This window comes from Chaetura pelagica, unplaced genomic scaffold, assembly GCF_000747805.2.
Source record: "Chaetura pelagica isolate M959 unplaced genomic scaffold, ChaPel_1.0 scaffold132, whole genome shotgun sequence".
Taxonomy (NCBI): domain Eukaryota; kingdom Metazoa; phylum Chordata; class Aves; order Apodiformes; family Apodidae; genus Chaetura; species Chaetura pelagica.
In genome coordinates, this window is record NW_009952709.1 from 1,245,500 (window position 1) to 1,257,132 (window position 11,633).

Genomic DNA, 11,633 nt, shown 5'->3' on the forward strand with positions numbered 1-11,633 from the left:
ATCCTGCCCCATCCCTGGGGATGTGGTGTTGGGCAGGGAGCCTGGAAATGGCCCATTACATGGAGCCATGATCCCCAAGTGTCCACGAGCATCCTGGGGAGATGCTGGGGAGCAGAGTGGGAGGTGAGAGCCAGGAGGTAAACCCAGGTGCTTAAACATAAGCACAAGTGTGGGATTTCAGGATCAACCAGACACCCTGGGAGGCTCCCAAATGACCAGGGATATGTTTTACCACTGGTCCCACCCAGGGACAGGGCTGGGGGCCTTGCAGGCACTTGGTGCTGCCACAGCAGCCTCACCCCAGGGCTCTCCTGCCAACAGGAGCCTGGCACAAAGGTGGGTCACCCTGTGGTTGTGATGGTGATCAGTGGAGAGAGCAGCTCTGGGGGAGGCTGTGCTCCCAACCAGCCTCCCAGCTCTTGGTGCCACCAGGGCTGGTGTGGGTGGAGGAGCAGCAGCAGCCACCTCCCCTTCCCATGCCCTTCCCTCCAGGGGAGAGGGGCTTCAGCCCAGGCACCCTCACCAGGCTGTGAATTAACAGCAGCAGCTCCTGCCCAGCAGGGTGTCCTGCTGGGTGGGACAGCAGGAGGAGCTTCGGTGGAGCTGAGCAAGGTGCAGGGAGGAGCAGAGGTTGGTGAAGCCACTTGCTGGACAGAACTGGCTGTGATAATGGTGGTGTAGGTGATGCTGGGGTCTCACGAGTGATTTTAAATGCAAAGGCTTTTGGAGCCAGGCAGGAACAGCATCATCTCTTTCACCTTCCCCTGCCAGTAGCAGAGAACACGTAAGCTGCTTCTGCAGATCCTTTCAAGTCCTTTCTGTTTCCTTTGCAGAACAACCAGAGGAAGCCCAAGGGAGGGTCTGATTCCCACCAGGCTGTTTCGTTCCATTGTGAAAAGCAAGACTTGGCCCCTTGCACCTGCCAAGTGTCCTCCTGTGCAGGCTGGGGGAGACAGTGGCCAGCCTTTGGCCACAGCTCCTCAGGCTCAGAGCTCTCCTGGAATCCTGCCTCTGCTGCTCCATCCCTGCTGCCCCTGGCCCAGCTCAGCCTTCAGGCGACGGGCTTGGGGGGCTTTGCTGGTTTCCCTTTGCCCCCCCAGGCCCTGCAAGGCAGCACAGAGCCTTCCCCTCAGCACTCACAGCAGCTGGGCCTCCCCCCCCTTCCATGAACATCAGCACGGGCTGCGTGTCCCAGGGGCTGCACCCCAGCATCCCTGCCCTGGGGACCCTGCTCCTGCTGGGCTGTGTCCTGCTCAACGGCACCAGCTGCTGGGTCTTCTGCTGCCGCATCAAGCACTGGGACCCGGGCATGATCCTGCAGTTCAGCCTGGTCCTGGGAGACATCCTGGCCATCCCTGTCGCTCCCTTCAGGATCTCCTACCTCAGCCTGGGCTACCAGTGGCCCTTTGGGCAGTTTCTGTGCCAGGTGGAAGCCTTCCTGCAGAGCACCCACACCTACAGCAGCATCTACTTCCTGACGCTCATCTGCATCCAGCGGTACTTTGTGGTGGTGAGGTACAAGAGCAGGTCCCTCTGGAAGGAGAGGAGCTTCTTGAGAAAGCTCTGCCTGTTTGTCTGGCTCGTCCTCTTTGCCCAAGGGCTGCCTGTCTTCTTCCTCCTCAAGACGTCAGCGATGAATGGCTCAGCCACCTGCCTAAACATTCACCAGTCCGAGTTGTCCTCTGTTTACTTCTTCTACAACATGGGCTTGGTTGTCCTCTCTTTCCTCCTCCCCTTTGCTGTTTACTTGACCTTTGGAGCTCTGCTGGGAGCTGCCATTGCCAAAGCAGCCAAGAAAAGCTTCAGAGGGCAGAAGATGAAGAGCAGGTCTCTGCAGATGCTAACAGTCTCTCCGGTGATTTTTGCTGTCTGCTTTGCCCCCCTGCACATCTTCAGGACCATTGCTGTCACTGGGAAGTACTTTGGTATGTCTTGCAAGCTCTTGCACCGAGTTGAAGTTGCCTACTACAGCAGCTGGGTGGTCACCATGGCCAACAGCTGCCTGGACCCCCTGATTTATGTGTTTGCTAATGACAAGTTCAAGAGGAGCTTTGCCGAATCCTTCCGCAAACGCTGGGGCACCAAGTGAGTCTGAAAGGCCAAGAAGCCACCCTAGACCTTCCCAGGAGATCCCACGGGGGGGCTGCTGAGGATCCAGACCCCAAGCTTCTCCTCCTGCTGTGCTCTCCTGTCCCAGGTCCCCAGAGCACTGCAGGAGGGTCAGGGCTTCTCTGAGCTCCTGCAGTGTCACCTCAGGGCTTGTTCTCGTGGGCAGGGACTCCCTGAGCTCTGGAAGCTCCAACTACCACCAGTCCTGCCAGTTCCCCAAGGGCTGGATCTCCCAAACGTGGACTTCTTTACATTGCTGAAGTGGCCAGACCCTGCTGGGTGCAAGGGAGAAGCAAGGGAAGAGTTTACGCCTAAAATAATAAAGCATGAGAGAAGCCAGTGAAAACTGCCCTGAATTTCCTGCCCATGAATGTTCTGCTTTTCCTTTTCCCTCAGGAGCAGGGGCTGTGGGAGCCAAGGAGGGCACAAGTCTGTGTCCAGCACCCTGGCACAGGGAAAACTGACCCACATCCAGGCACCTGCTTGTCCCTTGGCCACCCAGCAGTGGGCAGCTCCCCAGCCCTGGAGGCAATCCCAGTGCCCTTGTGCTGGGACCGCAGACCCTCTGACCATCAGTTGGCCCTTTGCAGATGGAAGGAAAAGGTGGCAAGTGTGTCGTGGGTGAGCAGGGCAGGAGGGAGAGGCATGAATGGGGAAAGGGGCTTTATCAGCCTGGTAGGAATCTCAAATTCAGTCTGTTGGAAAGTCCTGAGAAGCAGGAGTCCAGCCTTAGCCTCAGGAACACTGGTTTGAAAGCCTGCAAGGAGCTGCCTCCATCCTGCTCTGGGTGGCAGCCAGGGAAGAACAAGGCCTCTTGGAAGAGTCTGGGTGAAGGACACAGAAACCTGGAGACTAAATGCAGAGCCCATTGCCTGGTTCACGTGGAGCTGGAGGTGAGCAGGGCCAGAGCCCTGCCTGCTGCCTTGCAGTGATCCCTTCACCTTGTGCCAAGGAACCAGCCTCATGGTCTTCTCCTTCCTCCACTGGCCTCTGGAGATGGGAGCTCAACAGCCCTGGGACAAGTGGGTTCTCCTTCCAGGAGGTGGGAAGTGGCCACTCTCTGCTGCTGGGGAAGAGGGAATGGAAGAGACTGAGCTCCTGGGGATAAAACCAGTGAGCTGGGAGCTGGGTTGACCAAGACAGAGGAGAGGGAACTGTGGGAAGCAGCATTTCTTGGACTGGCCAGGGTTTCTACAGATTGAAATGCAGAATAACTTTCAAAAACATGATAATTTGGGGCAGGGTAAGAGAGGCTCTTGTGTCTCACCTGGGGGATGCCAGAGGGCAGTGCTGGGGGCACTGGTTGCACGAGCATCAAACTGGAGTTTCACAAGGGAAAGTGAGGTGCAAAGCAGGACATCTCGAGGCTGTGAGGTCCAACCCTTCCCTGCCTGGACCCACCTCTGTGTGAAACAGTCCCAGCCAAGTGGGGCTGTGCAGGATAAAGGCAGATGCCCCTCTGAGCAGGTTGCATGTGGTTGGTGTTGCAGCCCGTGGGAAAGGGGCAAAGGCAAGAGCCAGGGCCAGACACAGGAGATGCTCTCCCAGTTAAGGCAAGAGCTTGGAGATCCAGGTTCTGTTTTTAGGCTTCACTGCAAACTCATGAGCATGACACAGGATCCCTGTTCCACTTCCCTGTCTTCTCAAATGGTCTGGGTCAACCTTTCCTTCCCTTTTCTGTCTCTCCTCTTTCCATGGAAAACCAGCAGTTACCAACAGCTGGAATTTGCTCTTTGCATCAGCAAAGGCAGATGCAGAGACCTTGGTTTCCTCTGGGTTTTCTGGAGAACACTGCAGTAAGTGCTGCTATCAGGACAAAAGGGAGAAAGTCTTCATCTCCTGTGAGGAGCTGGGCTGCACTTGGAAGGTTCATCAAGGTTTTGCTTCCAAGGGCTCAACTTCAGTTTGGGTTTGGGCACCTTGGCTATTGGTGAAGCACCTGGGGGCTGCCAGATCCTTCCCTCAGGGCAGGTGTGGTGGGTGAGGAATCTGTGCCCTGCTCCCAGGAGGGGTGTGGGTGCCTTTCCCAGCACCCATCCTGCCAGCAGCACCAGCAGGGGCTGGGGTGGTCGTGAGGCTCCTGGTGCAGCAGGAGGGCAGCTTGGAGGGGCTGCTCTAATGTACCCAGCAAACAGAGCCATAGAATCCCAGACTGGCTTGGGTTGGAAGGGGCCTGAAAGATCATCCAGTCCCAACCCCCCTGCATGGGCAGGGACTCCTCCCACCAGCCCAGGTTGCTCCAAGCCCCATCCAACCTGCCCTTCAACACTGCCAGGGATGGGGCAGCCACAGCTTCCCTGGGCAACCTGGGCCAGGCTCTCACCACCCTCACAGCAAAGAATTTACACCTAATGACTCATCTAAATCTCCCTCTCCTAGTTTTCATCAATCCCCCTTGTCCTCTCCCTCCCTGCCCTTGTCCCAAGCCCCTCCCCAGCTTTCCTGGAGCCCCTTCAGGCACTGGAAGCTGCTCTAAGGTCTCCCTGGAGCCTTCTCTTCAGGCTGAACAACCCAACTCTCCCAGCCTGGCTCCAGAGCAGAGCTGCTCCAGCCCCTGGATCATCTTTGTGACCTCCTCTGGACTTCCTCTGGAGGAGAATCATGAAGCATCACCATGGCCCCAGCACCTCCTCCAGCTGGCTGCAAGGCCCCATCATGCTGTGCCTCAGTTTCCCTCCCTGCCCTCATCAGGTGAAGATTGTCACCCATCCTGAGCATGGAGAGCAGGGGGTGGCAGTTCTGCCTCTGGGAGACCTTCTGGGAGACCTTCCCTCTGGGAAACCTTTGGGGTTGGGAGTCCAGATCCCATCCCAAGCCATTCCCCAATCCCAAATGTCTGAGCCTGCTCCTGGGGAAGGTGTGGGTGTGGGATGGAGGGTGATCATCCTGCACAGCTGGAGGGGGGAGGTGCTTCCCCAGGGCACTAAGCCCCACTGGTTCCTCTCCTGGGACCAGCTCTGCCACATCACCCTTGCTGTGAGCACCAGGACCTGCCTGGTAAGGGTCAGACAAGGTGTGATTTTTGGCTTTCTGTGGAGGTGGGAGATGTGGGGAGGGTCACAGGGGGTGCAGCTGGGGGTCAGCCAGCAGTACCCAGGGCCCTGGCACTGTCCTGCCCAGGGTGAGTGTCCCAGCACTGGCTGCAGATGATGGTTGAGCTCCCCAGGGAGGTGCTGGCTCCTGCCTCCAGCCACCCTGATGCTCCAAGGTCTCTTCCCAGGGAGATGCTGGTGAGGCTGCCAAGGGGTGGGACGTGGGTGGCACCTGGGTGAGGGGCCAGAGGGAGGGTCCCCATCCAGGGTTCACCTTCCCCTGTTGGTCTTGCAGGACTTGGAGCCCTGGCAATGGTTCCCTCCCAGGCTTGGTTGCACATGTTGGTGGCCATGGAGTGTCCCTTCCTCAGGATGATGCCACTTCACTCCAGCCACTGGGGGGGGGGGTCACATCTCGGGGGGGGATCCCACCAGTGGTGATGCCACAGCCTGTGGGTTCCCCCAAGGTGTGGTGGGTTTTCCAGGCTCTTCTGGTGTGGGGCTGTGGCTGCTCCAGCTCTGCTGGGGCTGTGGCTGCTCCTGTCCCACCTCCCTTCCATCTCCTCTCCCTCCTGCCCAAAGCTGGGACAAGTGTGAGCAAACACCTCCAGGGGGTGGAGGGGGGCCTGTGGTGCTGCTGGGAATGGGTTTCACCCTGCCCAGGGGTGCAAACCCATCGTGGGGCCACGAGTCTCCCCTGGCTCAGGGTGTGCATCCCTGGGGGGGTCCCATGGGCTGGGGGTCACTCTGAACTGGGGCTCATCAGGCAGGCTGGGAGAGTTGGGGTGTTCAGCCTGGAGAAGAGAAGGCTCCAGGGAGACCTTAGAGCAGCTTCCAGTGCCTGAAGGGGCTCCAGGAAAGCTGGGGAGGGGCTTGGGACAAGGACAGGGGGTGTTGGTTTTAAACTGGAAAAGAGGAGATTGAGGTGACATTAAGGAGGGAATTCTTTGCTGTGAGGGTGGTGAGAGCCTGGCCCAGGTTGCCCAGGGAAGCTGTGGCTGCCCCATCCCTGGCAGTGTTGAAGGGCAGGTTGGATGGGGCTTGGAGCAGCCTGGGCTGCTGGGAGGTGTCCCTGCCCATGCAGGGGTGGGACTGGATGATCTTTAAGGTCCTTTCTAACCCAAACCAGTCTCTGACTCTATGTTCTGGGGAGGTGGAAGCCCCCCAAGGAGGAAGGATGATGCTGCCACTGCTGGGTGGGGGACATGGCCCTTCCTCCAGCTGCCCTGGTTCCTGCCTCCTGGCTCTGGGCCACCCTCCTCTTCCTCCTGCTTGGCCCCTGGGAGGCTGAAGCAGCCCTGGGTCTGTCCTCAGTCCTCGTGAGGAACCTTCTGCACCCTGAAAGCTGCCCTGGTGCTGCCACCCCTGCTGCTCACCCTGGCCAGGACATGCTGAGCAGGAGTTGCCTTCAGCCCAACTAGCTGAGGAGCTCATGCCCTTCCAGCTGCAGGTCAGGGATGCAGAAGTCACCCTTGCTCTGGGTGTGCCCCTGTCCCCAGGCCAAGTGGGACAGGGCTGTGCTGGGCTGCTCTGGGGCAGGGCTGGTCCCTGCAGAGCCAGGGGCAGGGAGGGTGGCTGGGACCTCCCTTTCACCCCCCTGTCATCATCCCCCCTGCTCTGGGTGGGTGTCAGGACAGGGCTGTGTCTTTCCTGCCACGTGTCCCCAGCCTTGGGGTGAGGGGCAGGGGCTCAGTCACAGCAGCAGGAGGGGGAGGGACCCCAAGGTGCTGTCCCTGTCCCCCTCCCCCAGCTCCTCTGCCCCAGCATCATCCTCCTCCCCAGGTGCTGGTGGTCCCTGGGCACCTGGATCTGCTTAAAAACAGGGACAGATGATGAACCCCTGCAGGTCCTGGGGCAGTTTGGAGCAGCTGGTGGTGCTGGCAGCCCAGCTGCTGTGCCTCAGTTTCCCTCCCTGTGCCAAAGCTGCCTCTTGCAGGGGGGTCCATTGGCTGCAGGGCCCTGGGGCCCCTCTCCTGCTCCCACCTGTTAGTCCTGTTCTGTGTGTCCCTGGTGCACACACAAGCAGCTGGAGGTCACCTCTGAGGCTGTGAGGTGTGGGGGGGGAAATGCCAAAAATTCCCATTCCTTTGTGCCCTCTGGGTGCCTCATGCTCAGCAAAGGCCCCTTCCTGGCTGCAGCTGCTGCTCCAGCTGTTCCCACATGGCACTGGTGATGCTGGGGCTGATGTGCCAGCTCCAAACCCTAATGCTCTGCTGGGGTGTCTCCCTGGGCACCACCAGTGTGCCCAGAGCTACCCCTGGGCTGTGAACAAAGAGGGGCTGGAGGGGATTCCCATGTGCCTGTGATGCTGGTTTGACCAAGAAACTTCCCCTCTGCTTCTGCAGAGAGGAAAAAAAGCACCATTTGGGGGTAAACACTGACACAACAAAAACCCACCAACCAAAGAGCCTCCTCCCCTTTGGAATAAAAACCACCCCAACAACTCATGACTCCAGCAAACAAAGCCAGGCTGGTTTGAAGGGCTGGGCTGCTGTGAGCAGTGAGGGAAGTGAAAAAGCTGGTGCATTTGTGTAAGAGCTGGGGTTGCCAAACAGGATAAGGGCTGGGAAACCAGCTGGGTGAGGAAGCTGGGTCCTGCTGGGGTGCAGTGCCTGCTGGTGCCTGTAATCCCAAGGGCTGGAAATGGCAGCTTATCTTTCTGGTGCTTGTTTTGGTGCTGGTTTTGCTGCTCCTGGGGAGCCTTTGCACTTGGCTGTTACAGGGGGTTTGATGGGATTTGAGATTTTTTTTGTTTGTTTTGCTGTTGGTGGAAAATTCCCTCCAGGTTCGTGTCCCAGGAGGGAGGTTGGGGCCAGGGAGGGATTTCACAGGGTGAAAAGGGGACCTTTGGTCCTGCCCTCGAAGCAAGGAGCTGCAGGAAGAGCTGGGAGACACCCCATGGGATGGGGCTCCCAGCTGCAGCACGGGGAGCTCTGACTCCTGGGTTCTTGCTCTAAAGAGATGGGAAGGAACTTTCCCCCCCAGGAGTCATAGGACACTGGATCCATCTGGGCAGAGCTCACAAGGAAGTTGGTTCTTCTCCATGCCAAGGAGCCCTGGGGGTGTCCTGGCCCCACCACCTGCCCCAAGACCAGGGCAGCCCTGGGTTCTGGCTCCTTGGACAGCTCTTTCTCCCCCAACTCTGGGCTGTGTGTGTGACCCAGGGGTAGATCCAGCTGAAACTTGGCCTGGCCATTCTAATCTGATGGGGTTTGGGTTCCTGCTTGTGCTGAGCCCTAATGTGCTGCTTTTCCTGCAAGATGCAGGTTGTAGCTTCTTGGCTGGAACATCAGCCCATTTTGCTTTGGCTTCCCCAGGTTTTGCACCTGCCACGTGTCCCCCCCCATCCCCCTCCCTCAGTCTCTTTCCTACAGGCTGAGGTGACTGCCAGAGGATTAAAAAAGTAAATTTGAACAAAAACTTTGCAGGGGGAGGAGACTCCTTGGGGTTTCTGCCTGGGCTTTATTCTGTGTGTGGGCTGGAGGAGCAGGGATGCTCAGGATGAGGGTGCTGAGGGCAGCTCCTGTGCCCCTTTCTGCTGCCTTTTGAGGGCATCCTCACCCTGACCAACACACACACTACACCTGGAACTGAAAATAGTCTCCAAAATAATGCATAAGAGTTTCCTGCAAACAGCCCCTGTGCACACTCTGTGCTCTGGAGGAGCTGGGGCTCTTCTGGGCAGGTCCCACCAGGGCCAGGAGGGTCCTGGCTCCACCACGGGGGTTTCTCTGCAGTTTCTTGAGCAAGTTCCTCCCTCCTCAAAGTCAGTTGTTGCAAAAGGTGTTGCCTCTCTGCTGCTGAGAGGTGACCTCCTTTCCCACACAGGCTGCCAGGGAGAGATGGGGAATGTGGGAAGGTGTCCTCCCAAACCAGCCCAGCAAGGAGCTGCCAAAACCAGCCCCAGGTGGCACGAGGAAGGTCAAAGCTTCACCCCCTTGGCACGGAGCTGCTCCAGCATCAGTGCTTGGTCTCTGGCTAGGAATGTGGAGAGGCAGCTACACTTGCCCTGGATCAAAACATCCCCTTGTGTGTGCATAGAGGTTGAGGGGCAGCACTGAAACCCCTCCTTGCCTGGTTCAGAGCAGGGTTTGAAGCCTCCATCCCACCCAGGGAGAGCCCCTGCCCATGGGCTTCCCCTGCCTGGACTCTGCTGCACCTGCAGGCACCAGTGGGTTGAAGCTCTTCCAGGGGAAAAGAGGAGGAAAACCATGGTTTGGAGTCTCCTGAGGTTCCCTCAGGGTAGGTGTGTTGGCTGAGCTCTCCTGGTGCTGGTTTTGCCATGGGAATGGGGAAAGGGGTGGGATGAGTCTGTGTGGGAGGATCCAGCTTCACTTGAGGGGCAGGGGTTGGACCCTTTGGTGGCCACCAAAGGGCTGCTCCAGTTGGGACTGTGGGTTCCCCAGGCATGTTCTGGCCTGACAGGCATCATGAAGGATAATGTATCTGCATTTATCTCTGTGTGTGGACAGAAGAAGGCACTGCAGTGCTGCTGGAGTGAAGAGAAAGTGGTTTGGGTCCAAACATCTAGACATAAAGAGATTTGCTGCTGCTTAAATATGTTTTAAATGTAAAGAGAAACTGTCAGTTCAGCTGTTTTGCAGGAAAAAGTGGTTTGGGACCAGGGAAATGACAGCACAGCCTGCCCTGCCCACGGTGCTGGGTGGTCTCTGCTAAACCCTTCAGCACAGACCTGACCCACCTTGGCCACCTCCTGCCAGGTCCCAGTGTTGTCTTAAAGGTTTGTACTTAGATCAATTGATAACTGACCTCCCCAGCAGCCCAGCAGCATCCCCAGCATCCCCAGCACCCAGCAGCATCCCCAGCACCCAGCAGCATCCCAGCAGCATCCCCAGCATCCCAGCAGCATCCCCAGCATCCCAGCAGCATCCCCAGCACCCAGCAGCATCCCCAGCATCCCAGCCAGGTGCTGCAGCCCCTCTGGGCCCACCAGCCTTTCCTCTCAGCATTTTCCTCCCCTACAGAAGCTGCCTCACCCCCTGCCATGCACACAGGAAAATTCCCACCTGCATCCCACATTTTCCCCCCCTTTGCCCTTCTAATCCCTTTATGGTGTTTGTGCTGGGCTCCCACGGGCCGACCCTGCTCTTTGCCTCCCCTCTAATCTCCCCACCAAACAGTTTGGGCAGGAGGCAAAACCACCACGGTTGTTTGGACCAAGGACCTGGGGGAGAGGAAATGTTCTTTCCTGGGGCTCTGTGCTCCAGGAGGTGCTTTCAGGGTTTAATCTGCTTTCTCCTGTGCCCGGGGGTGATTCCTCCCAGGCAGGAGGGATCTGACAGCCCAGCCCCAAACCCCTGCCCTGCTGGTAGCTGGGGTGAAGGTGTTAAAAATCGCCCCAGGAGGTAAGTTGATCTGTGTTTAACCCCTTCTTGGTGAAGCATCTCAGGTCACTCAAGTTTTTCAACCCTGGAAAATTCGCTAAAGCTTTTATTATTATTCAAACAAAGGCTTTAATACCATCTTTGGTGTATCTTGGCAAGGCTGGGAAGTGCTCGGGCTGATAAAGGCTCAAAGTCAGAGAGCTAAAAACTCACAAGCATTTAGGCTTTGGCCAGGTCTCCCCAGGAGAGGTCTCTGGGCATCACTGCCTGGAACTTGATGGTCCTCACCCCAGAAAGAAGTGCTGGGGAAGGGAACAGCCCCACTGTGTCCCCTGACACCACATGCAGCTGCTGGGTGATCCCCGTGGGTACCAAGGCAGAGGAGAAGTTTGGGTTGTGCTGTAGCAACAAACCAGGAACGGGCTCTTCTTCCTGCTGTCCTTTATCTCAAGAAGCCCTTCGGTGTTGTGCTGCAGCTCCACATGATCTGCAAAGTCCTCTGGAGATTTAATCTGTGACCTTTTACTGCTACAAGGACAGGAAGGGTTCCCTTCCTGCCTTCAGCCCCTCTGACCACTGACCTTGGGCTGCTCACTGGCTCCTGGTGCCTGGTGGTTAATGTTTGCTGTACCCAGTGCCCAGGGAGCAGCAAGACCCTGCTGATTGCACAGAGCCTGGAGCACATCAGCTGAGGCTGATTTGGGGGATGAAGTGTTTTGCAAGAGGCTGGAGGATGCAGGTGTGCATCGTGTTCAGTGTGGGCTTGTAGTGAGGGGACAAGGGGGGATGGATTAAAACTGGAAAAGGGAAGGTTTAGGTGAGACATGAGGAGGAAATTTTTCACTCTGAGGGTGGTGAGAGCCTGGCCCAGGGTGCCCAGAGAAGCTGTGGCTGCCCCATCCCTGGCAGTGTTGAAGGGCAGGTTGGATGGGGCTTGGAGCAGCCTGGGCTGGTGGGAGGTGTCCCTGCCCATGCAGGGGGGTGGATCTGGATGATCTTTAAGGTCCCTTCCAACTCAAACCACTCTGGGATTCTATGATTATTAGTGGAAGGCAGAGCTGATGCCCTAGAAGTGGCTGGATCTGGGCTGTGGTGAGGCAGGATGGGATCCCAAGGTAAGATGGGATCCCAAGACAAACCAGAAAAG

The 11,633-nt window shown here is 57.7% G+C and overlaps 2 protein-coding genes across 2 annotated transcripts in view; both read left to right on the plus strand.

The window, feature by feature from the left end:
* The first annotated feature begins 1,165 nt into the window (after positions 1-1,165).
* LOC104385847 (P2Y purinoceptor 2-like) lies at positions 1,166-2,089 on the plus strand. The gene has a single exon (XM_009994346.1). It carries the CDS (start codon positions 1,166-1,168, stop codon positions 2,087-2,089), a length of 924 nt encoding a protein of 307 aa, XP_009992648.1.
* A 9,499-nt stretch (positions 2,090-11,588) lies between these two features.
* LOC104385848 (glutamine synthetase-like) overlaps positions 11,589-11,633 on the plus strand; it is a gene marked incomplete at its 3' end in the record, with an annotated part of 10,019 nt that continues 9,974 nt past the window's right edge. Inside the window, exon 1 of the mRNA XM_009994347.1 lies at positions 11,589-11,601. Coding sequence (XP_009992649.1) covers positions 11,589-11,601 — 13 coding nt within the window. The remainder of the gene's footprint in view (positions 11,602-11,633) is intronic.